Source organism: Apostichopus japonicus, chromosome 20, assembly GCF_037975245.1.
Source record: "Apostichopus japonicus isolate 1M-3 chromosome 20, ASM3797524v1, whole genome shotgun sequence".
NCBI classification, from domain to species: Eukaryota; Metazoa; Echinodermata; class Holothuroidea; order Aspidochirotida; family Stichopodidae; genus Apostichopus; species Apostichopus japonicus.
In genome coordinates, this window is record NC_092580.1 from 20,844,636 (window position 1) to 20,871,001 (window position 26,366).

General features: G+C 37.3%; 2 protein-coding genes across 2 annotated transcripts; one reads left to right on the forward strand and one right to left on the reverse strand.

The window, feature by feature from the left end:
- The first annotated feature begins 1,009 nt into the window (after nt 1–1,009).
- On the forward strand, nt 1,010–15,487 carry LOC139961479 (actin nucleation-promoting factor WASL-like). Its single transcript, XM_071960670.1, has 11 exons — nt 1,010–1,217; nt 3,115–3,255; nt 3,646–3,732; nt 4,508–4,604; nt 5,669–5,794; nt 9,067–9,169; nt 9,317–9,371; nt 10,274–10,418; nt 10,816–11,270; nt 12,237–12,345; nt 13,519–15,487. The coding sequence occupies exons 1-11, from the start codon at nt 1,122–1,124 to the stop codon at nt 13,578–13,580; spliced, it is 1,476 nt and encodes a 491-aa protein (XP_071816771.1). The 5' UTR covers nt 1,010–1,121; the 3' UTR covers nt 13,581–15,487.
- A 2,579-nt stretch (nt 15,488–18,066) lies between these two features.
- Nucleotides 18,067–23,910, reverse strand: LOC139961481 (uncharacterized). The gene is made up of 4 exons (XM_071960671.1): nt 23,659–23,910; nt 22,290–22,459; nt 20,812–21,108; nt 18,067–20,154 (listed from the first exon to the last, which is right to left on the reverse strand). The coding sequence occupies exons 2-4, from the start codon at nt 22,426–22,428 to the stop codon at nt 20,033–20,035; spliced, it is 558 nt and encodes a 185-aa protein (XP_071816772.1). The 5' UTR covers nt 22,429–22,459; nt 23,659–23,910; the 3' UTR covers nt 18,067–20,032.
- Between the last annotated feature and the right edge of the window lie 2,456 nt (nt 23,911–26,366).

Consider the following 26,366-nt stretch of genomic DNA (forward strand, 5'->3'; position numbering starts at 1 on the left):
ACTACCCTCAGTAAAGATGAGAATAATAATAATAATAATAAAAAAAGAAGAATTCATCTCCTGAAAACTACTTAGTTTATTTCCAAAGCGCCTTTCGGTATTTATGATCAGGCATTTGAAGCTTTGCATATTACTGTACTGCGAATTAGGCTATGTCACACTTACATCAATTGGATAACGTAAACAATAACTTACACTCTTTGCAAGTCAGAAGTCACAGCAAATTGTCAGTCGAGTTGACAATACCCTATTTAAAAGTTGGTGTTTCCTACTTTTCAGTGAAAATCTGATTTTTATTTAAGAGTATAAATATGCTTTAAGCCTCTGTCGAAGTCCAAATGCATCGCATTCAGTTGTGTCCATCCACCGTTGCCCGATTTTCTACAACTTCTAAAATTTAGAGGGCGTTTGTCTATAACATTTGCATAGATAATTAACATGTGTATAATTGTAACAAATAGTCCCTTTCCTCCCAATGCTTGCACAGCGGTAGTCGAGACGATAATGTCGATTATCCCCGATATCCTACGATCGAGAAGTATGTTATGTTGTTGCAAACTCTTTTGCAAACCGTTTGGTCACGGTTAGGATAGTATCAGGAATCAGTTAAACTGTATGTTAGGGTGTGTAGATATCCAATAGTATGAGGTGTAGTGTATCTACATGGTTCATCTTACATGTACAATTTAGTATTGTATAATTTATTATTATTTTAATTGTGTACATACAGAAGCTGTATAGGGACTATAGATACGGTACGTTTGGTATTGTCGTTAAACATATCTACGCGACCTTTGATTCTTGCGTTGCCTATAACATTCAATGATTGTACATGCACGGAGTGTGTCATAACTATACATATATAAATAAATATATAGAAATATGTAAATATCAGATAAATATCTACCAAACATTATGAGTCATTTCGACGTCTAAAATACATAACTTTTCACAGACCGAGCTGCGTCCAAAGTTCATCTCGTCAAGAGATAAGAGGCGAAAGTATCAGTGGTTTGTTATACACACGTTGGTTAGATCATGATTGATATAGTGCGTTAAGTCGCATGTACAATATTATTCAGAGTGAGTAGGCCTTTACCCATATTATAGCCGTTGCCAAGATGGCGAATCAGGCCAAGGACATAAACGCCAGTTGTAGTTTATTGTCTCCGGATGAGAATGAGGAGCTTTGGTCCATGCTTGGCCCACGATGTCAGGTAATGTTAACGATAGGCTTAAGTCCTCGTTGTTTCATATATGCAGGAAAATATATAGTCATTTCCACGGTTATGTTAGGCCAATAGTGGTAACCCAAATTTTAATCAGAAAGGGAAGGGGAGGGGTGGGGAAGGGAGGTGGGAGGGGAAAGTATTTTGGTAGAAATAAATATATATATTATAGTACATATCCCAATAGGTGCACTTAAGTTGCTCAACCTATAGCAACCCTCCGTGTATAAGTATTGTGGTATAGTATGCGTCATGTATACGTATGCTATGGAAATCACCTAAATCTCATCATTGTGGTCCATTACATGGATATAAAAACAGGAACCACTGTGTGAAGGTATTTTTCTCGTAACTGAGGAGGGGGATGGGGGGGGGTAAGAGAAGGGAGAGTGAGAGGGTGAGAGGAATATCATGAACTTAATTAATTTTTTACTATAGCTTTATCATTCATTCTTATCACTTTTTCCGATTATCAATCCAGTGAGTAAAGGGAGTGGGTGGGGGGGGGGGGGGGTGCAAACAGGACGGACAAGTGGGTTTACGGAAAGGGGGCGTAGGCAATTCCGAGGCGGCAATTAAGGATGTGGAATTTACTCCATTGGTGTAATGCTGTTGGTTATTTTCTCTTGGTTAAATTTGTCGTAATTCTTTTTGTCGAGAATTTGAATGTTTTTTTCAAAGTTATGTCGGTAAAATGAAGTTTTATTTTCCTTATGCGAACGTCTAGAGGTAATTATGTATGTATGCTTACGCTACCATACATACATCACGATGAACTTTGATCTATTGAGGTTACACGGGTACGTGCGTTCGATAAGATAACGGTAACATAATATATTCAAGTGACAATTGTAAATTAAGCGCATTTGTTTTTCTGCAAATGGTTTTATATAATGTCATTAATAGCACTTTATTTTCTCAACTTGCCTGGGGGGTTTGTGAACATTTGAGGGATCTGTGATGGTAAAGGAGGGTCCGAAAGGGGTTCACGAATACAAAGTGTTCTGTTACAACTCGAAGTTTACTCATTGATGTATGTTCGTTGTCAAGGCAGTCAGAACAAGTATAAAAATGCCATGGTCTATAGCTGGTAGAGAAACACAAAAATATATGGACCCCAACTCTAGCCGTAGTGTGATTGAGATCATTAGTGATACTCCCTCAGTGTCGTGCGCAAAAGGGAGATGAAGCAGTGACTATGGACGGTCCCAAACTCCATCGTCATTCGGGGAAACAATAATCAGACCAGACTTTGCGTTAATTCATAATTATAGACCTAATTCATAGTCTAAATATGTCACAGACTGTGCAATTTGACGTCTATAATGTGTTTCTTTTCCCAGGGGAGCACACACAGACTCCACCCCCCCCACCCACTATACATAGGAGTCAGTATAAAAGACCCCAGGGCCTCACCGCCTTGTTTATCAAACATTATATGGGCGTCTGTCCCTTCCATAACACAAACGCAAATCAGTCTGGGGATCCCAATATCCCCTCTACAACTACCTCTTTCATACCCTGTATACTTCACTGTGCTCCCGTAGGGTCAGTGAACACTTTCTTCATTGTCACTTAGAGTCCATGGGTGAAGGGGAGGAGGAGGGGGGGATTGCGAACATACAAATGAGGATATCTATCAAGAATTGTAATATATTTACTTACTGTCTTAAACATATACCACAACTAACGTACAAGTCAGAACTATCTATACAAAGAAATCGTAACTTGACCTCTTGTGACTATGTTCCAGTTTACAACCATGCATACGTTGAAGTCGATAAATATATTTGCCGTTAACCATATTGTCTTGTTTCGCTAACGCCATGAATGGCGTTATTATTTGTTTCTGACGTCGAACTCATTGTTTTAATTTTTGTTTAAGACTGAAGCTTCAGCCATTGTTCAACTCTATCTTACGGAGCTGCCCGACAACAAGAAATGGTCAATGGCAGGAACTGGTGTGGCGTGCTTCATCAAAGATAATCCTTTGAGGTCCTACTTTATCCGAATCTATGATTTTCAGGTAATGTTTCCATTTAACACAATTTAGGTAAGACATGAGCCATAACACGAATGGATGTAGCTATGGGTTGTATGGGGAGGGGGGGGGGGGTGGGGAGGATTCGTGTGAAAAAGATATCGAGAATGCTTTTCTTACAGTTTTGCCCACTGTCAACATCTGTGTTAGCTCATTAAGAGTAAATAAAACAATTATTTTTGAAAATTGTAAAAAAGGTTAAATCAAACCCTGGGGCATATTTATAAATCAAAAATCCATATTTTCGTTAAAAGGAGTCATAACCTATGTTGATCTTTACTAAACTTAAAATACGCACAGACAACAGAAATTATATTTAAACGTACAAGGTGTCATTTATAAATTTAACTTTAATTATTTTCTTGTTCCTCCTAGACGAAGTCTGTCTTCTGGGAATTGGAGTTATACAAAACTTTTGTTTATCATAGATTCGAAGATTTCTTTGCATACTTCGAGACCGAAGTAAGATACTTGCGCCATTTTAATTTTTATTATTACCCCTTCTGTTTCGATTCTAAAAATTAAATTCAAAAGCTTCAACGAAGTGAGTAAAAAAGGGTGGATTGAGGAATGGGGAGGGGAGGCGGATTCAGGTAATATATAGCTAAATTCAAGCAACTAAGTGATGTGTGACTTTTTTCCATAACGCACACACAAACAAAGACAGAAAACACGTCATTTTGGTACATTGAAGGTGGGGGTGGGGGGGGGGGCTGTACGAAGCTGTATGACTGTACACAGAATTGTGCGAGATACGTTGTTGTTGCGAGGCGGGCATCGATACACTGAAACTGTAGTAATGATGACGTATTACAGAGTAACAGAAGGGTTTAAAATATGATTAATCCTACTATAAAATATTACTGTCTTGCATGGGGAAATACGAATAAAAGTGTTTGAAAATCTTTATTTCATGTTCAACTTAAATATGGCATAGATTTCTTTTAGTCTTCAATGTTGATTATGAATATGCATAGACAGTACTTGTAACATTAACATAATCTTTGTTCATGCATCTCTAGATCAGATTGCCATAAGATGAACGCGGGTCGAGGGTGAATTTGGGTGGGGGAGGGGGTAGATTTTTTTGACATGTCTGACATTACGTTTTGATAGCTCGATATGCTGTTCAGAAAAGTTGAGGTTAGATTAAAAATGATCCTGACTTTTGGGCATATTTGATATAATTATAAAATTATTGAATTAAAGCTTTGTCTTTTTGTTTTGTCATCGTTAGGATTGTTGGGCCGCACTGAATTTTGCTAATGAAGAAGAAGCGAAACAATTTGGTGAAGTCGTGCAACATCGGATCGACATCCGAATGAGGAAGAAAGGTACACTGAGGCATCAACTCTTATTTGCAAGTTCATAACATCGGTTATTCTATATCTGTGAACCGAAGTACAAGGTTCGAACATAAGGAACTAAATTGATCATAAACACATTAACCCCATGCAATACCGATGTGTGATTACTCTACGGTAGATTTTGAACAACAAAATCCTGTCCGACGATGGTGTATCAATGCTTCCGTGTAGTTTGAAGGACTCTAGACTCTAGGACTCTATACCAGTGTAAACAATAGCTCTGTTAACATCTACGCGATTAGTGTATTTGACAATTAGGCGATCTGTTTACTCTTGCTTCATCTTGCCAATGACTTTATCTGTTGAGGAAGTTTACTCCCAATATGAGGGGGGGGGGGGGGTACCCAGTTTAATGGAACCGTACCTGTAGTAGATGGACCGGTTGTAATAGTTCCTTCTAACTCATCGGACCTTGAGTAAAATAAATGGACGGAAAATATCAAGTGGTAACTTGCACGGATATTATAATACATTGACAATTGTAGTGTATTAAACAAAAGAGTTACTTATAATATCTATTTAACCGTTATAAGAAAATATTAACAAGAAAATAGCTATCACATGTATTGTAATCACAAGTTCGAGATGGGACTTGGGAAGGCGGGTCGGGGGGGGGGGGTGGGAGGGGGGATGGTGAGGGGGAAGGGAGATGAAATTCTTTCATAACCTATACAGGGTAAGAGGGTACAAATTTGCCAATATTGATATCAGGACGGAGGGTGTCTGATAGCCGTTAATTTCCTCTCATAACAAACAAAGCTAAGAGTTAGCATATATAGTGGTACTTTCAGAGTACAGAGTTGGATTAGCATATGCAATGTTTATAAAGCTATATGGTCATAGTGGTGTTTTCACTGACACTGGCGATGATTATGGAGTTACGGGATCTCTTCGTGTCACTAACATATAAAAGAGGTCAAGGCAGACTAACTAATTAAAGCTGTAAAAAAAGTATGTTGGTCTGAAAACAATCTCTAAATCTCTATCTGTCAAAATAATTGTTGACGTTATTATAACATTCTCTTCCACAGAGAAACGAAAGAGTAATGCTGGTCAAGGCAAGCTGACACCGGCATCGCCACAGACACCGGCACCGGCGCTAGCTCCCTCTCCTGTCACGGTGTTAGGGACACCTGTCACGAAGACGCCAAAGATCGGTCAGTGCAAGATTATCCATTCATTCGTTAAGGAACGCCCTGTAAGCCCAGAATCCCACGCATGACGTCAATATGATTCTATATTAAGGCTGTATAGCCTAATGTTAGTTATACATTCCGTACAGTACTAGCGCCGGCAGCGATGGGGTGTTACCTGCAGAATATGTTTTTGAATTCAGCCAAATGCTACTTCAACTTCATTCATGTATAATTATTTATAATGTCATGGTACTGGGGAATATCATCACTGCACTTGGTGGTCTGCACGAAAACGTGTGCATTGACGATACTATCCTACTGATCGGTAGTTTGGGTACGTACCTGGTAATGGTATAGTAGTAGGTTAGGCTCACGCTGTAGTTGTGACGTCATGCATGGGACTCTCGGCTTACAGGGCGTGAACATTAGTTAACGCGTATAACGTATAGTTGTAATGTTATATTCGCATGCGGAGTGGTCGATGACAAAGATAAAAATACAATAAGAACTTGAACTATGAATAATTATACCTCCAGTTAACATCGACTTAGGACATTGTTGTGGTTACGCAGAATATATAAAGAAACATGGCTTATTCATTGGCTGACACAATTTCTTCAAGGATGGCCCAGACAAGTAAGGTTGGATAAAGGGTTATCGGAAATATTGGAAATAAAGGTTGGTGTGCCTTGGGGTGGGGGGGGGGGTCCATTATATGCTATATTATTTACTATATATACTGATGAAATTAGGTCAAACTCACACATTTCTATAACAAAATATGCCGATGATACTGCTGTATCATGCACAATTCATAAGAGCTCTGTTGAAACTGACCAATGACATTTTCAGTGTTCTTTAAATGACATAGTTCCAACATGTGACCGCAAGACTTCATTGCGTAACCCCCCCCCCCCCCTCAAAAAATAAATAAAGGAAATTCGTTTTTTTAAAATAAACCATATAACATGAAGGTCTCATTCTATCAAGGTCGCAACGTATTATTATTATTGAGGGATCTGATGTGGCTAGAACCTCCAAAACTGAGTACTGGGAGTATACAGCGACGACAGTTTGACCTTTTCTTGCAAAGCATCAAGGTATTAAAAAAGTATATTACAAAGTATCTAGTGTGGCTTACGTTGTGTCTTTCTTTATCAAAATTGCTAAGGAAAATGTTTTCAATTATATTATACAACCTGGCACATGTGATCTATACAGTACCTGTCTGGTACCATTTTATATTGCAAAAAAAGCAAAGAAAAGTAGAATGAAGTTTCTTAAATACACATCAGCTATATTAATTTAGAATACAATATACTTTTAGAAAAAGTAAATGCTGCTGCAAGACCTGAGTTTACAAGAATGTAAGTATACATATAAAAAAATTCTTACGCTCACAGGCACATTTATAATATCCAACCCAACCTCGTGTGAATCCTCAGATTTAAAGAAGGAAACAACTGTGCCATTGTTCAAGTGTTTTCAAGTTGTAGTGTAATATGTTGTTCCTTCTTTTTATTTCCTTCCAGTATACATATAAAATTTATAGAGAGGAGTCATATAATACCTCAACAAGAAGAATAACTCATATCAAAGTTGCTTTTTTTTAAGATGATAGGATACCAAACAGTCCAAGAATAACTAATATAAAAGGGGAGAAAATTTCAAGATGATAGGATATCATATAAAATACATCTTCTAATACAAAAGTTAATACATAAAACGATATAACAAGCAGACTTCAACAAACATTCTAAGTGCTCGAATGGAATGTATAAAGCAGCACGGTAAATAAATGAGTTGCTGTAAACCTACGTTCAGTATTTTGTGGGGATTACTTAGATTTCCGCTCGATTTGTGCAGGAGACTTTCTAGTACAGTATACAAAAGGTTATTTTGATCACTGTAAATCTTATTAGCCATTCTTGTAAACTCAGGTCTTGCAGCAGCATTTACTTTTTCTAAAAGTATATTGTATTCTAAATTAATATAGCTGATGTGTATTTAAGAAACTTCATTCTACTTTTCTTTGCTTTTTTTGCAATATAAAATGGTACCAGACAGGTACTGTATAGATCACATGTGCCAGGTTGTATAATATAATTGAAAACATTTTCCTTAGCATTTTGGTTAAAGAAAGACACAACGTAAGCCACACTAGATACTTTGTAATATACTTTTTTAATACCTTGATGCTTTGCAAGAAAAGGTCAAACTGTCGTCGCTGTATACTCCCAGTACTCAGTTTTGGAGGTTCTAGCCACATCAGATCCCTCAATAATAATAATACGTTGCGACCTTGATAGAATGAGACCTTCATGTTATATGGTTTATTTTAAAAAAACGAATTTCCTTTATTTATTTTTTGAGGGGGGGGGGGGGTTACGCAATGAAGTCTTGCGGTCACATGTTGGAACTATGTCATTTAAAGAACACTGAAAATGTCATTGGTCAGTTTCAACAGAGCTCTTATGAATTGTGCATGATACAGCAGTATCATCGGCATATTTTGTTATAGAAATGTGTGAGTTTGACCTAATTTCATCAGTATATATAGTAAATAATATAGCATATAATGGACCCCCCCCCACCCCAAGGCACACCAACCTTTATTTCCAATATTTCCGATAACCCTTTATCCAACCTTACTTGTCTGGGCCATCCTTGAAGAAATTGTGTCAGCCAATGAATAAGCCATGTTTCTTTATATATTCTGCGTAACCACAACAATGTCCTAAGTCGATGTTATACCTCCAGTTAACATCGACTTAGGACATTGTTGTGGTTACGCAGAATATATATCAGTATACACTGGCCATATTATTACCATGGAAACAGACAGATATGGCCGTAGGAGACACGATTTGTTTCATAACCATCTCCACCTCCTACAAGTTGGGACTTTGGCTCGGACAATATTAGTAGCTAAAATCCGCCACTTTGCGCATTACCAACTATAGTTTGGTAAAATTCTCTTGTTTACATCACCCCCCCCCCCTCTCCCCTTCCCTTATACTTTCAAAGCAAAATGTGCCCATGGTCCTGCATGGAGTTCTTACGAAAACAAATTGAATGGTGCGACGCTAATTTCTGTGATTTCTGTCTTCATAATACAAGTTATGCTATACATTTTTATTTGTAAATATATAATATAGTGTTGCATTGTAATTCACCAAGGTCCCAAACTAAGAACCGCTAGCGTCGCGCTCTAATAATCTGAATAGACGGATTTAGAAGCCATTCCGATTTATTTGCATCGGTGTAGATAATTGCACCTTTTGTTTTTCCAGACGAAAAGGCCAAAAATAGTAAAAGTGCTAAAAAGAAGAAAGGAAAGGAGAAAGAAAAGAAGAAACTAACAACAGCTGATATCTCCAGACCGGCTAATTTTATGTAAGTTCAACATTTCGAAGGTATACGCTGCATGCTGGTCAAACTATTGGCTATATGTAATGTATTTATTATTAGACACTATATGATTCTCTCGCAAATGAATTCGTATCTGTAATAAATTTCAAGAGTCGATTTCATTTCTTTCAGACACATGCAGCACGTAGGTAGTAATCCAGCGACCTCTTATAAACCCGACAAACAGGTAAGCCGTTTTCCCGGATCTGAATGTTTCAATCATTATCATTTATTTCCGAATAGCGCCCGTCTATTAGATACACAAATACATATAAAGGGCCATGATTTGCTTGTAGCAACAGTCGAACACAGGAACGGCTTTGGTTGCCGTATACATGAAATGGTTGCCACATACACGAAATGGAAGCTGCATGCAGATCTGTCTCGTATTTCATTTTATTTCTTGGCAGATAACATATATATGTGTATAACCTTATTAATTACGTATTCAATGGAGCGTTTCTTGTTAATATTGATGTATACGCTTTTGTTATACATTTATGCAAATTCAAAATCTGTTCTACATTGAACCCCACGACAAGCCTTACCACTGGAAGATATTGGATAGGGCGGACGGCCTTTAACTGCATAATCCAATTATTTTACTTCAATTACATAACGTAAATTATACTATTTTTCTATTACTTTGCATAGTCCCTTTTGTTTAAGGGGTTTATTTCCCGGCCTCTTATTTTTTTATTTTTTTTTTGAAACTTGAAGTTTGAATCAAAGTTTTACTGTTTAGTCAGCGATGTCTTCAAAGAAGATATATACGGGGACACGGAATTAATTCTGGATACCTAACCCTTCAAGCCGTTACCGTCTGCCACTGTTTACACTGCTCACTGCAGGGCACTGGGTCATGCCCATCCACCATTTGGGGGTAGATAGCGCTTTCCTCGCCTGTCTCTGAGGGTGTTGAGTCCCCTCTCTTTCCCCCCAATAAAAAGAGGGGACAGTTTCCCGGCTCCCTTTTCGTCGGGGACGGGTTATTGGGGGGGGGGTAAACGAAAATTTCCTATTCCCCTTCTATCCCACACTAACTGTTGAGATGTGATTGAAACTAATTTTTTTCTTTTACTTCTTCAGATGTTTGAAGATTATTGCTTAAGAATCGGAATCCGATTAGATCAGATGAACAACGAGGATACTATTGAATTCATCTCGAAGTTCATAACAGAACACGGTGGAATCACAGAAGTCAAAGCTGAATTTGACATATACCAAGAAGCTCGTAAGTTGAATGATATTTTGATCAGTGTCGTAGTTCTCCTTTTATAGGCCTCCATAAGAATAAATATGTTCGTTATTATATCCCAAAGCGAGAAATTGCATGTCCTTGTCGTTTTCAGTTTGAATGTTGTAAGTTCGTCAGCTTTAAACATGACTATAGTATTTACTGTACGGAAATGTTGCCCTTTGTATAACCAACCTTCGTGTGTATTTGTGGTTGATTATTGATAATGATTTGTTAAGTTCCATATGAACTGTAGGAGAACTCTGTTTCGAAAGATTTAGAATATACTCGTAGGTTTGTTTTGTTTTTAATCCAAAGAGCAAACATAAATATGATATCATTTCTGCTGATGGATTGAGTACCATTGCTCGTGTTTGCAAACTATTTTTTATAGCTGTCATACGAAAGCAGAGTACCAAACGTGCGGCACCACGTCCACCTGACGTAAGCCCTCCACCAGTTCCATCAGGGAACCACAAACCATTACCAGCACTTCCGACTGCAGCACCGCCAGCCAGAATAGGGTCACATTCCATGGGATTACCCCCTCCTCCACCACCTCCCAAAGGTCCACCCCCATCTAAACATCTCTCATCTGCGGGTTTCCCATCACCCCCTCCGCCTCCTCCCCCTCCTCCCCCTCCTCCACCAGGGGCACTAAGACATGATGCATCCTTGCCTTTACCACCGCCACCACCCCCTGCACCACCACTTTCTAGTCGAGATGATGATATGAGCCTACCATTACCTCCACCTCCTCCTCCCCCCTCTGAGGTGAAACCACCTGCCGATGCTCATAGCAGCCTGTTGGAGCAAATACAGAACAGAGGAATCGCTAGCCTGAAACATGTAAGGACGCCTATTAGAACCATTTAACATTCTATAGGGGAACCGATTATGAGAATTTTGTTATGACCAAATACACGCAGATACTGAGAAAGAGTCTTTTTTTTTATAGTGATATGTTCTAAACTTTTTTTTAATATAAATTATCATAAAAGTCTTGATATCGCAGTGTTAGGTTGATGTGTCAAATATTTTAATATATATATATATATATATATATATATATATATATATATATATATATATATATATATATATATATATATATATATATATATATATATATATATATATATATATATATATATATATATATATATATATATATATATATATATATATATATATATATATATATATATATATATATATATATAATTTAAAATGTCTTGATGCTACTGTAGGGAATTCCAACTTCAAATGTATTATCAATTGTTGTAAACAACTGTGAAGTCCATCAGTGTATTTCTGTGATCTCCCTAATAAGAAAAAAAAATAGTTCTTATGCCGACTGCTTGAAGTTCAATTATTTTGCAATATTTCTGTCAGAATGTACCCGGCCTGTTTTATACCGTCATCGCTTTGTATACAACACATCTCAGCGTTACTGTAGGATATTTTAATAGAAACCTTTATACCTGCTTTAAGATACTGCTATGGAAATAAATGAATGTTAAATGAAATAAATGAATGTTATAAGACTTTGACCAGAAAGATATGTATAGATTACAATACTTATCGATTTGTATATGCATAACCTAATCGATTATTGGTTATCATGAATTCGGCCGTGTCATAGCGAGTATTTTATATACACTATGTTTGCAGTATCGCATATACAAGTATAGCGTAATTGTTGCAATTGACCCCCACCCCCCCCCCCCCACCACCACCCTCCCACTCATCAGGAGTGGAGAGGAGGAGGTTCTAGATGTCGTTTCTATACCTCCATCCATATTTTCTTTTCAGGTCGAAAGCGATGATTTTGGTGGATCTACCGAGGATATCACTGACGACAAAGGTCCCTTAGCAATGGCATTGATAGACGCATTACAAAAGCGTGGCAACGTTATCCGCCGTAAGTTTACATAGCATATGCTATATTCATACCAATTATATATAATGCACCATATATGATGAGCAATAGATGAGAACTATTCAAACAAAAGTATAAAGAAGAGATTAAAAATACCAAATGGTCGTACCGTAATAGAACAGACACACTTGTTTCCGTTTCGCAGGGAGACTGATAGCTATTTCAATTTATTGGTCTAGAAATGGAAGGGCGCCACAGAACTTTGCCGTAAATTTGGAGCCCAAAAAAACCCATAGATCTTGCGTGTACTCTGCGTAAGGTTACAGTCGGATAAACGAAAGTACGCGTAATATAGTGCAGTTCGACTAAAATACTACTTCATCATAGGAAAACAAAAGTGAAAAGAACAGCAGGCTGGAATATTAACTTATAATATAAACGTGTTGGTTACTGATGGAAAAAACCCTGCGAGTTCTTTTATAGAGCGAAGGGGCACTTTGCGAAACGTGTTGCTGATGTTGACGTGTGAGTCAAAGTTTTGTGAATATTTCCAACTAATTGAAGGAAACCTTTAGTGGGTGAGTGGGATGAATTAAAGATGGTCTAGCATTGACCGTATACTTAGCTATTAACCACCAAGGTATAGCTATATACCTTAATGCTATAGTATTGTAACACGTTTAATACCGGTATGCTACAAGTCAATTAAATTCTTTCATAAATTAGATCCGATTGCATTAAATCTTGCATCATGTGAATAATTATACAGTCAGAGCGGGATTTAGAAAAAAGATGAGCCCAGGACAGGAGCTCCAGATCTTTAGAACAATGGAGACCAAGTCAGGGCCCATGGAAATGACTCAAGCTATATTTTGCATCGGAGCGACCAATACTCTCCCCCATGACCTTGCCCACCCCCATCTTCACCCACCTTCTTGGCGCCACCCTGGGATGCATGTGAAGTTTTCTCACAGTCAGTTGTGGGTCCAAAATTTTCGTTTGTTCCAGGGCCCCCATAATGGTAAATCCGGCCCTGAATACATTAATTAACACTATTTTATTACATAAGCAATACTAAGTTTCATAAACATTCGGAATACCTCTCGTGTTTTCCAATTTGTTTTAAAACCGTCTTACCGTCAACATTTACTGTGTATAAAAATGATAATATTTCACATAATTTTATATATATATATATATTTTTACGTCACTCAGCTCCAAGCGGAGACGATGATTCATTTGACGAGGATGACGATGACGATGAATGGGATGATTGACCAATCAGAAGTCACCTTTTCATAACCAGTGGCGTGCTCGGGGCCGAGGAGGAGGGGGGGGGGGTGCGTGAGTCGGGGATTTCCTTTACTTTTCGACCTCACACAAAAAGTCAAAAGTATTTATTAGCGAAACCTTGTGACTTAACTCATAGGCTAGATATGCTTCGCAATGCACGCTGGAGGAGTGGGGAGGGTGGAGGGGTGGAGGGATTTCGGATTCAGCCCCCTCCCCCACCTTTAAAATTCTGTACACGTCACTGATCATAACTGTCAAGAAAAAATACATGTACATAAATATTATATACAACCTTTATAAATCAAAGAATGTAATTATAGATGTGAACATTTCTAAGGGTATATCAATATGTTTGTTGGTCATATTATTTAAACTTATACTAGTTGAAAGAGAACAGTCTAATTAAAACCGATGTGGCCATACCCAAGCTCACCCCCCCCCCCAATCCTCCAAGGGCTACATTTAACTGTGGAATTTCTTATTGTTTACTGAACACCCAGCCATGAAAATTGTCGATGTTCCACTGTTATTATCGTTGAAATATTTTGAGAAAAAAAATGCAGCGTTTTAAATTTTTTATTTTATTTGTGAGAACCAGTTTGATGGTGTAATCTTTGTTTATCTCATTAATAATTCAATTCAATAAAGAACATATCTGGCTAAATACACAAAATGAATAACTAATGAGTGTACGATCTCTACCCCCCCCCCCCCCGGGGCTCTTCCCCAATATTCCCCTTCGATACCCTCCTTACTTTGAGTTATTACAACAAATATTTTCCATTCACTTATTTCGTATGTAACATATAAGAGGAAACAGTATGAATAAAAAGCCTGTTTTGGACATGGCGTCTTCCTCCTTCCCGTCCACATGACCCCGTGTTTTCAAAATGCAAGCAACATTATCACTAAGTAAGAACATACACATACGTTGGGCTTAGCTGACAATAAACGGGGACAATCATCTTTCAATTAAAACCATAAACTTTCATATCATGAAAACTGCTTTTGCTTGTATTGCTACGCTATACCTACATTTGATTATCTATTACATTTAATTATATATGTTAATAGAAAGTTATAATCTCATATTATAAAATAAAATTATTATGAAAGATATTTTACGTCTTGTTGGTTGAAAACAAAATGAGTGGAATAAAACAAAAAGGAAACTACTCAATCTATTTATCGTTTGAAAAAGAGTTTATTTTTTATCTTTTTAGATTAAAGATGTTGACAAATTGGAATTTAGTTTTTGTTGGATGATAAATAATTTACGATTAACTTGATCCGTTTATGAATGAGCAAGTAAGGAACCTACCTGAAGACCTGAAGAAATGCTCTATTTATATATATATATATATATATATATATATATATATATATATATATATATATATATATATATATATATATATATATATATATATATCTTTGTTATCAAATCAAATCAATTCTTTTGTTTAGAATTTCTCCAGTTTGTAATATCAATTTTCCTATCAGATAAAGAAAAAAATGGGATTGATTTTGCCTTCATTGACCTTGTGCCTACCGACAGCTGTGAACAATTAAGTACAGTGTTTATGGAGTAGTGTTAAAATGGAATAAAACATTACAACTAAATACTTGATTGATTTCACCTCGTTAAGAGGAAGTGTAAACTTGCCAAAAACTGCATAACAACATTTACACACAGCTTAATCATTAGATACTAATGTCGTGTATCCTTATTGGTCCTTCTAGCTTAAAACTTTTTCAACTGCAACAGACATCAGTCTACTAATGAATTTGATATTTGCACATTAATATTTTTTCTCATGATTGCTATATTATATTCTTATTATTTTTGCCTTCTTCCATATAAGTTTAATTAATGAAGTAGATATTTGCATATTCTTGTTTCTCTATTGTTCTATACCCCTGTTTTTCTTATTATTATTTTTTTTTGACAGGTCAACATTAGTCTGTTTATGCAAGAAATATTTGGTGAGGTTATTCCCTTAACTGAAGAAATCATAGTTTACACACCATCATTCTTTCCTAAACTGATCCATCTATTGCAGAATTCTCCAGAGATATATTACATCTTCTTTCCATATTTTTAACTTTGTCAGTTATTGGCAGTTAGTTTGATTGGAACAGAATACCTTGCTTGTTGTGAGAGGAGAATTATTGCCAATTACAAAGATCAGATGTAGCAATGTACACTGTCAAGCATATATATATATATATATATATATATATATAATATAATATATATAATATCGACCTAAGGTAGGATCCATAGTTATATATATATATATATATATATATATATATATATATATATATATATGACACCAATCAACGTCTCTTAAATTTGATTGATTGGTTCGTAGGTGTAATGAACCAGGAGAACCTTACTATATATAACAGTGTACGTGAATGCATACCCCCTCACCCATCACCCACCCCCTCTCCCAACACATGCGTCGCATCAGAAGTAAAAATGTTGGTTATACAAAAGGTTCATCACACTGGAAATTGAAGCGGACATTTTCTAAAGAGGTGAAGTTTATAAAACGTGCAGATTGCTCATGATAATTAATCTTATTTTCGATTTGATATTTTATTTCCCATGGGTATCTGGGTGCCCCCCCCCCCCTCCCCAAAGAAGAAATACACGTGGAATGCTGTATTCTAAGGCATATTAAGGCTATAGATTAGATCTTTGACAAGGAATGACTTCACAGGTAATTTGTAAGCTGAGTGATAGGTTAGATGCACCGTATCATGTATTTATGAATATGTCTGGGACGGTTTTAGTTTTAACTGCAATAGTTGTCATTTCCACATGTTTCTTGTTTATAACCATTTATATTAAAACACAAAGACCGAAATAAATAAAGAATGATTCATGTCCAGGATCATTTAGATGTATAAACATATATATACACACATATATATACACACATATATATATATATATGAATAATTTGCTATGAATTTTGAAGGGGCGTGTATAGTCAGCGGCGTGCGCAAAGGAGGAGCTGGGGATGGAGGCATGGACCCCTATACCTGCATCGTCAGTCGGGCTCAAGCTTTCAGTCGGGGAGTTTGTTTTCACAGCAGAGCCTTGCGTTTATATCTATAGTCTAAATGTACCTCAGAATGCAGCACTGGCTTTTTCTACAAGAGAACACCCGGACCACCCTACATGGGATTAGCATTCTAATACCCACACCCCTCATTCGTCAAAGGTTTCTGACCCCCCCCCCCCCCATCAACACCAACGTTGACATCCTCTGCACGTCATTGCTAGTAGTGTTTATTATGCCCAATTTCTTCTCATGGAAAGGAGTTTTAAATGTAAGGTGAGAAGAAACTCGGGGAGACATGAGTGGCTCGATAGACATTGGGAAGAGGTGTGTTTTGCCCAGACAGTTTGAGCTTGAATTTCATTAACGCATTCCAGCTACGGAGAGAAGAAAAGGAGTTTGGAGGGAGGAAGAGAAAGGACTGAATGAGTGGAAGAGTGGATGGGGAGGTGGGGGGGGGGTGGGGTGGTGAAGGCATATATGAACCCTGATTGAGTTCATAGTTGAATTTTCAAAATCACACATGCATATCATTAATTTAATGACGATACTTTTCCCCTCTATAGAGACAGACAGATATTTACAGAAAATGTTGGGCACAACGAATTTATACTCTATCCCTTATTGGCCATTTGAATAATGATGAGGATTTATTCGATGTAATAATCACTGTTCCATATGACGTGTTTAGTTCCTTATTTGATTTATGAAACTCTCATAAAAATATAAAAACAGTAGACGACTTTTCGTTAAATACGGAAACTTTACGTATCTTTTATTTATGACTTGAAAACTAGCTTTGAGTCCGATGGAAGATTGTTTAAGGGCTTATATAAACTTGTTCACGTTGGGTGATAATTGGCACTAAGAATTCCGCTATAAATTCTACTTTGTCCAGATATTTGATAGAAAGGTCATGAAGATTTCTAACGTTTGCAAAATAAGTTGTGCCCAGGTGAAGACCAGAACGATGTCGATATCAAGAAGATAAACGGGAACGGGATATTGAGAGGGGGGGGGGGGGGGGGGGGAGGGGGGTTTGAGTGTTGAAGCGAAGTGTACGTGTGAAGAGCTATATGTATTTTCATATCCTACTACAATTGCATAGGACCGCCCCTGGAAAACACCGACCCCATCCCCCTCAAGAATAACGTCATTAAAGAAATACTTTTTTTTTAATATTCATAGAAATGTTTTCTTGCAATCTTGGAACAGATAAGATGATGAGAGTGGATAAGCTTTGCTGTAAAAAATCTGATGTCCATTTCTTTCTTTGAATACCGGCTATCATTTGAGGAGGGACGGTGGTGGGGGGAGGGGGGTGGGGGAGTGACGAGATAAGAGCGAGGTAAGAAATTAAAAAAAAATAAAAGCAGAATATTAACACATGGCGGAAACTTTGCAAAGATTTTATTTTTCCATTAATGTGATGACCATACAATGAATTTATTGTCTATGGAATGATATATGATGTATATAATTTAATTCTAAACTAATTTATAAAGCTACGTTATACAGTATAGAGACGTACGCTTTCTATATATGACAATACTGAAACCCCAGATATGAATATAATAACAATACATCTATAAAACATGATACTATCACTACATTTCATTGCACGTATAAATAAAATAATTTACAAGTATGGACAACATATTGGGTTCATTACTTTTCTTGGTGGGGGAGGGGGGGGATACGATAACGTTTAAGAATTCTTCACTTATCCTATTAATATCAAAGTATATATATCAACATTAATTCAAACAAAGAGTATTTTACTGAAAACTTATCTTTTATATCAGAAGAGGTAATTTTATCTTACAGCTGAACTTTCAGTTGATGTAATAAAGTTATGAACGACAGGAAATCAAATTTGATAGATTACATGGAGAATTAACCCAAACGGAAATGCATAGTTCCGTTGTAGATAAAGTGACCAAAAAAAGGCTTGTGGGAAAGTTTGTAATCGGAACCACATTATTAAAGTCTCGTCGGTTTATAAAACCAGACGGAAATTATTATCATTTATGAAACGGAATTATAAATTGAGATCAGAATTGTTTCCTTTGGACATTATTTTTTAACAATTTTTTCACACTTTATTTTTATAGATGCATATTTATGCGAGTTTCATCATATTATTCATTTTTTTGGGGACGTTTGCTTTAACGTTCACAGTATAGTGTTTGCCATATACGTACCGTAACGCTTACAAATAACACTAAAGTTATATCATAAATTGTATGTACATTGAAAACCAAGGTGATAAAGTGAATAAAGAAAATCAATTAAAGAATTAAAGGCTTAAAGGTAATGAAATGTACCCTCTTGAAACCATTCCTGTGTAAAGCAGTCCATGCCTATAGGCTAAATCAGTCCGTGCCTGATAGGCTATGCGAAAGAATTCATATAGTATAGTCTTTAGGAAATTAAACTATAAACGCTGCATTAAAATTATTCTTGTGCCATTCTCCCTTACTCCTTCTCATTGCCCCCTTATATCCCTCGTTACCCCCAGTTTTAAGCCCCTTCCTTACCTCCGCACCCTCCATCTTAGCGTATGAATGAGACGATGTCAAATTTTATATGAATATTAATCTATGAAAATAACCTCCCCGACCGAAATTTACCATCAGGATAGAGTCAAACTTTAGCTTCCTATTTCATACATACAAACAACCGACTGCAACACAATAGATATAGGATCTACCATAGGAAGGTTGCGTCGGAGAGGGTGGAGGAGGGTAAAGTCGTATGAATAGCATTGACTCTGTTGTTAAACTGTTTCAAAAGAAGTCCGTAGCCCGGCATATCTTTTCTTCTATACTCATATTTTTGCTTCTATTTATGATCCTATATAGGCTACTGGAAGCATGTATTGTCAGCATTAGCCTACCATGGAAAATATGTTACATAGCCTATACCAGTAAACCCCAATCCCCTTCCCTGTACCTAACCAATGAGTTGCAGTCTTTTTTATCATTTCTAAATTTATACTGCATGTAAATTTGACGATATATTTCGTCTCTCCTGCCGGAGCGTTCTATTTTCTTCTTCTTCTTCTCTTTTATAGAAATGAAGCATTTGTTTTTAGTACATGTGTATCGACGCTACACGCGACAATAAATAAAGTAAAACTGAAATTTGAACTGTATAGGTAATATTTAACAACCCTCTAAGATTTCTCAATATCTCGTAAGAGAAAACCTGCCACGTAACATCATTACACTCCTGAAAGTAACAAAAGAAGTATATAAGATTTCACATGTTTCTCTTATTCCGGTAATAGTTACTGGTATGGGGGTTTATGCAGGTTCCCTATAACATTACCATGGTTGCGCCATATCACATGGTTTTTACTGAGTCGACGATTTGCAGGAGTATTTGTACAGTTTGTGTAGTCCGCGTCTCTCGGCTTTAGAGACATCTTTGTACCGAAAGATTCGTTCACATGGATCGAGCCATAGCAAATCATCAACTGTTATGAAATAAAAAAAATAAAAAAACAATAATGCATTGTCATAACGTTAAATGAGTGAAATAGAGCATAACGCGGCAAGATTTTAGGTCGGAAACTATATAACGCATTATGAGATTTGTTAGGTTCAGAGAAGATAAGTAACCATAACAAAGCATCCAAAGCCTCTTTGGGCGTAGCCACCGTTAAGTCTCTTTTGGCAAGATCGTTTCGGCGGGAAGTTGTATAACTTGGGGTGGTCATAACATGGGTGGTCATATTTCAGCTTTCTAGCATAAGCATATTTCAGACAGTTAATCCATTCATCTCATCACCAATGATCAATCGTTTCCCTCTACCAGGCGTGGATGCAGCGGAGGGGGGGGGGGGGTCCACACATGCTCCCCTTTTCAAAATCACACAAATATTGAGAAAGAGTAGTCATTTGAATTAACTTTCGTTTCGATCTAATTATCAACCTAATATTAAACGGTATATTTTAAACATGGCCCATATGCACCACTCGACATCTAAACTTTGATATATCTTCGGATGAGGATACCCCCATGCACCCACCCCCTTATATAGGAGATGGTTCAACCTATACCCAAACACCTGCTCTTTTTTAAATACTTGGATCCGCCCCTATTTACATTTTAACCGAGAAAATAAACTTACCTTGAAACAAATAACCGTAATCTACTTTCAAGGTTGGGTTGCCACACAATCTATCTTTCACGGTACTGTACATTGTAATTTCTTGCTTTAGTAAGGCCCTGTCCACACCGCCAAAGATACTGTCGACACGAATACGGTATTCTACCGCGATATTGTCGGCGATCGCCATCGGCGCTCTCAGTGTCTCGATTTCGTTGAATTCATATGAGAACGATGGACCGTCGGCGACAACATCACGTTTATATCTAGCAGCATTGGTAGTGGTGTCCTTGATTTCCAAAACAGTTCCTTTAAAGGCTATATAAGAAATGCAGAGAACGAAAAGGTCAATCAGAGGTCATCGGTATTGGGTAAAAACAACGATTAACTTTAACAAGTTTTTATACAAAATAAATCCCCATAGGTTTTGACCCTATCAGTTATTCCAATTCAATGTTCGACTCTATACACAATTATACAAGTCTCAGTGTGGTAGGATGACAGTTAAAATGCTTGCTGATGAACGAGGAGAATACTTCTAAAACGTTACGTATGCATGAGAAAGAATGTATAGGCTAGGCCAAGAACATGTTTATTATTAGACTATTTGTCGAATCAACACTAAGGTCCTATCCAGTATATAGGACACGAGCCTCTAACTGCGAGCAGTTTTGTTGCTTTTGAATTTCAGTTAAATATTTTGGAGACAGCATAAATAACCTCGTTTTCCTAAGTTTGGTATCATAAATTTTAAATCGCTCACAAATACATACATACATTGAAGATATTTAAATAACGCCCCCACCCCCCACAAAAAAGGCTAAAAGCGCTTTGCTCAAAGCGCACAAATGAGTTGCTTCAAATGAAAACGGAAGGTTAGCTTTTCTTTTGATCGCAACTTTTAGATGTCCAATGATGTGTGGCATTGTATAGCTTTCATACGAATTCTGCCATGTTCAATACATAGTGATTTATGGAAACATCAATAACAACAACAAAACAAACTAAACAATGAGAAGCAATGATGGTAATATACACACACACAGTGTACCCTTTTTAAAGTTTAGCCCCAATTTCAGCCGTTTTCATGCAGCATTTTATCGTCAATTTGTTTACAGTTTGTCAAACTTGACGAGTTACGTTGGTGTGAAACTCATAATACGGTGAGGCTCTCTAAATTTCAAGTTTTAATTAGCCGACAATTTCTAAATATTTTTGATCCCCGTCGACACATTTGTAGATGGTACCGTATTAACCCTCAACAAGAGCAAGTTTTCGTCAATATTTGAAATCAAAGTTGACAATTCAAGCTACTTATTTTGTTTTGTGAATATAATAATTGTAATTGGCTTCTTGTAAACCTCTGTGGGTGAAGGGGGGGGGGGCACTTACCGCTACAAGAGAGAACGAAGGACAATACAAAAGCCGCATATTCAATGCAAAAGAAAGGAGTAAAATCCACAGATAGAAAAATAAAATGTTCTAAAATATACACTTACAGTATTTGCTGTTGCAATATGCGGTCTTGACAGGATCCGTGTCACATAAACATTGGGATGCTGACGTCAGTCTAAGTTGAATAAATAGGACGAAGACCACTAATGATTGGATGATTGTGGTGAATTGTGAGGTATCCATGGTGATGACGAGTCAAGTTGTGATGAGTTATCTGTAAGAGGAACAGAGTAATGGATATTTATTAATATGTCATCATGAAATATTTGACCTATGCCTGACATGCACATTCAACCATAATAAAAACGATTTAAACTGAAAATATAACCGCATATGTAGACCCGTAGATAAGATAAGAATTCAAGATTTCTCTTGAGTACATCATTTCTTTCTTTGCTGTCATGAATCCGGGCTCTTCTGTTCTGCAGACTATATACTTTGTATGTACGTATTTAGATCCTCATGCAAGCAGGAACTCGTGAAGAAGCCATCATTGGCTTATCAAACTCGCAAGCTGACCGAAGTCAGTCTCTTACATTCATATCTAACGTCCATGATTATGAATTGTCAATTGTCAACAACTCTGTAACTGGACGACATATATACATTAATCTTGTCGTGACTAACTCGGGACCTTATGATTGAAAGGCACCGGCGTTAACCACTGAGCTAACACTCCTTTGTATTGGCACACTGACAAGTATACATGAACCCAGTTACCTCCATTCCTGGTGATCTCTACAAAAGATCTCCATTTGTTTAAAATAGCCTCGCATTTCATCACACTCTCTATATACACGTATCTCAGTCTGGGCGCCCTACTACAGGTCTTTGATCCAGGTAACCCAGTCTATTCTTTCTTTAAGCCTTTTAAGAGACACTTTCTTTTCTCTGAAAAGAAAATGGCAAAGCCTACCACTTTCATTCAGAGAAAATTATTTAAATTAAAGCTTAGGCGATCGATTTATTTGTAATTAGTTGTTATAGCCAAATGGCTCAGTTAGGTTTCTGATTTTTGAGCCGATTTATTTGAAGGGTACTTAATCACAAATGGCAGTAAAATGTTAGTTGCAAGGAGCTGAAATACTGTTGCTTGAAAATAACCCCATTGATAAGCACAAAAAGTAATTTATGTAGCATTACCTTCATGAAAAACTCTGAGACTATCAACCCCCCCCCCCCCCCCCACTCACGAACAGTCAACACCGAGTCAAACAACTTGCAATAACTACAGGACTCTTCATGTGGCAATGAACTTGAAGTCCATCTATTCTAACTGCTTATCTGCATGTTGAAGCAGGTTACTGCAAAGTATCGGTATGAAGAACATAACGATTCAAAAGTTGCATCAGAAACTTTAGTAAGCATAAGAATGAATGGAAGAAGAGAGAAAAACAAATCAAATGTGCTTACCAGTATAGTATAAGTTAACCGTCCGTAAGAGTGTTACAGCTCAATGATAATATCGCAGATCCTCGTTTGCTTCAACTTCTTTGCTGGTATGTTCCTTTGTGAGTTTAGTTCCTCACCAGGTCTACCCTTTATAGTTTTGAAAGCCCTACAATCGACCGGCAGTGACCCGTTTGAACTATCGGAAGCAATATGGCTACGAAAATAATCTCCTCGGCTTTCACGACTATCTTGCTCCCGCCCACTCAGTCATATCAACGTAATACTGATGACCCTATAGCGAACTCAAACAGAAGCATACGACTCCGTGTTCACCATGGAGTTTACCGCCAAAATGACGTCACGATCGTAAAAGCCAATCATAATGTCGTATATACGGCATATATAGGCCTAATTTCCAAGTTTTAATTATTCAGTTTGGTTGATGATGTGTTCTCAAACCCATGACGTATATCTCATATCTTATAAACGACTCCACGCCCTGTAACTTGATCAGAAAAATCGTTTTTTTTAATGGATGATATATGTGCATATAAAATTTCACCATTTTATGTGAGATATTATTAAACCTAACGGAAAACTGAGTTAAAGACGTTGATCGCGTGTTCTAAGAAGTCCACACAACTACTAGAGAGGAAGTATGAATTGTTTCCGTAATGAAGTTGTTTTTGTTTACGTGTGGTATAAAGTAACCCGATAACTTAAATTACCGTGAGATATGAACCAGTTCCGCTGGATTAGTTATCACGACAATCTTCAAACGATTTACTAAGCGATATCGTAACAAAAATGTAGTAAACATCTAGCAATCACCAGCATCGGAAGTATGTATGGAGGGTGTACGCTACAAATACGATGGTACCTTCGTTCAAGGTTAATAAACAAACACGTTACCGGTTATTTTGCTCTGTATGGCCTTATTCTAATTGTAGAGTCAAATTTGAACGTATACCCTTAATGATTCGATGATATACCTTTATGCAAATATATACTCCCAGTAACACTCCTCAGCAGACCGCGCGGATCCAGGAGGGGTAGGGGAGGGAGGGGGTGTACGCTCGTTCTTGTTTCATGCAATAAGTTGAAAACGTGTTGTTAGAACAACATTGTGTGTAGAACTTATCTATAGTCTAAATATGCCTGTACCACTAAACGTCTGAAATTTTAATTTTATATGGAACGTCCAGGGCCTCAAATCCCTACAGCTACCCCTCCTTTCCTGGATCAGCCCTTGCTCAGTGGAATGCGGCAATCTGGGTTGAATTTATTGAGTTGGGTGAGGTGAGGGCTCGGACGTTACGGTAATTGATGTTAAACGCAACAGGTCCATTACTTTTTTAGCATTACCAACAGAAACTCCGCCCAAAGCGATACTTATATGCAAAATCGACTACGTACATATACATCAGCTATGACACACCCTCGCCCCCCCCCCCCCTTCTCCGATTCACGCAGCTGCGTGGACCGTATCCCACACCTGAACTGTGCACTGATCGTTTACTGATATTTGGCGTGTAAAATTTTCATAAATACCTCCATAGAATATTTTGCAGCTTATAATTTTATGCGTCTTGTCTTCTTACAGAATGTTAAATCAGGTGTCTTGAGTCCTCTTATTCATAGTAAAAGACCCATAATTATTTATTGGCTAAATTTTATCCTAACTATGAATTTTAAGTGAAAGAAGGTAAAACTCATGGTAATCATTATTGGAGGGGAAAGGAGGAGGTGGGGGGGGGGGGGTGACCAGTTTACCTGTAAGTTGCAAATGACGTATGAAACTTTTTGTGATGTCATACATATCCCACGAGAAATTGTTTATCTAACCGAAGTTTGAATCCAATGAACGCCCGTATATTGGAATGACGGCGAAGAAACCTATACTGTGTGAACTAGCCTATTACCATAGCAACCATATATTACTGATCCCATTCGGTTATTTATTTGTATATTTTGCAGAGCAGTTGTGGAAATTATATTGTTTTTTAACTACATACCCAACCGCCCACCTGTCTCCCTGCCAAAACGCCTATACATGTGGTTGTAACAGTAAAACAAATGCACAAACGCACGTAAGTTCGGCATCCGGTTGGATTTGTAAACTTGATGAACAAGCTTGAACTTTGTGATCAATTAGAAATCCTTAAATTTAATCAACACATGGAAACTGCTGAAAAGAAACGAATTAACTGGGCTTTTAAACAAACATAATAATAATAATTTCATAAACTGGTCCATGAGGTAAACCTGATAGTATATGATTGTATTGTCGGAAACTATTAACCATGTTTTCCGATTTTTCGGTTTGATTCAGATTTCAAATTTACCCTTAATGTCCCAACCATGCACTTGTTTTCATTGACACGTTTGGCGCACCATTTAGTTCAGCATAAGTCGTCCACCCTCCGAATCGACACATCGCATTGGCCATTGTAACCATTAAAAGAACATCCAATTTCAAATGTCATTCGCAATATAACAAGTACAGTATTACTTCGCTTAGGACTCCCCCCCCCCCCGCACCCATTACCCCCATCAGCAAGAATGTGACCGTGACTTGGATACCATGCTGCGATCCATTACAAAAACCTTTAACAATTAACCGCTCCCTCCCCACACCACCCCACCCCTATTAGATCATAGAGGTGATGGGATGCGACAGTTGCAACAAGGCATAGACCCCATTAACTAAATTTCAAATAGTAAAGAGT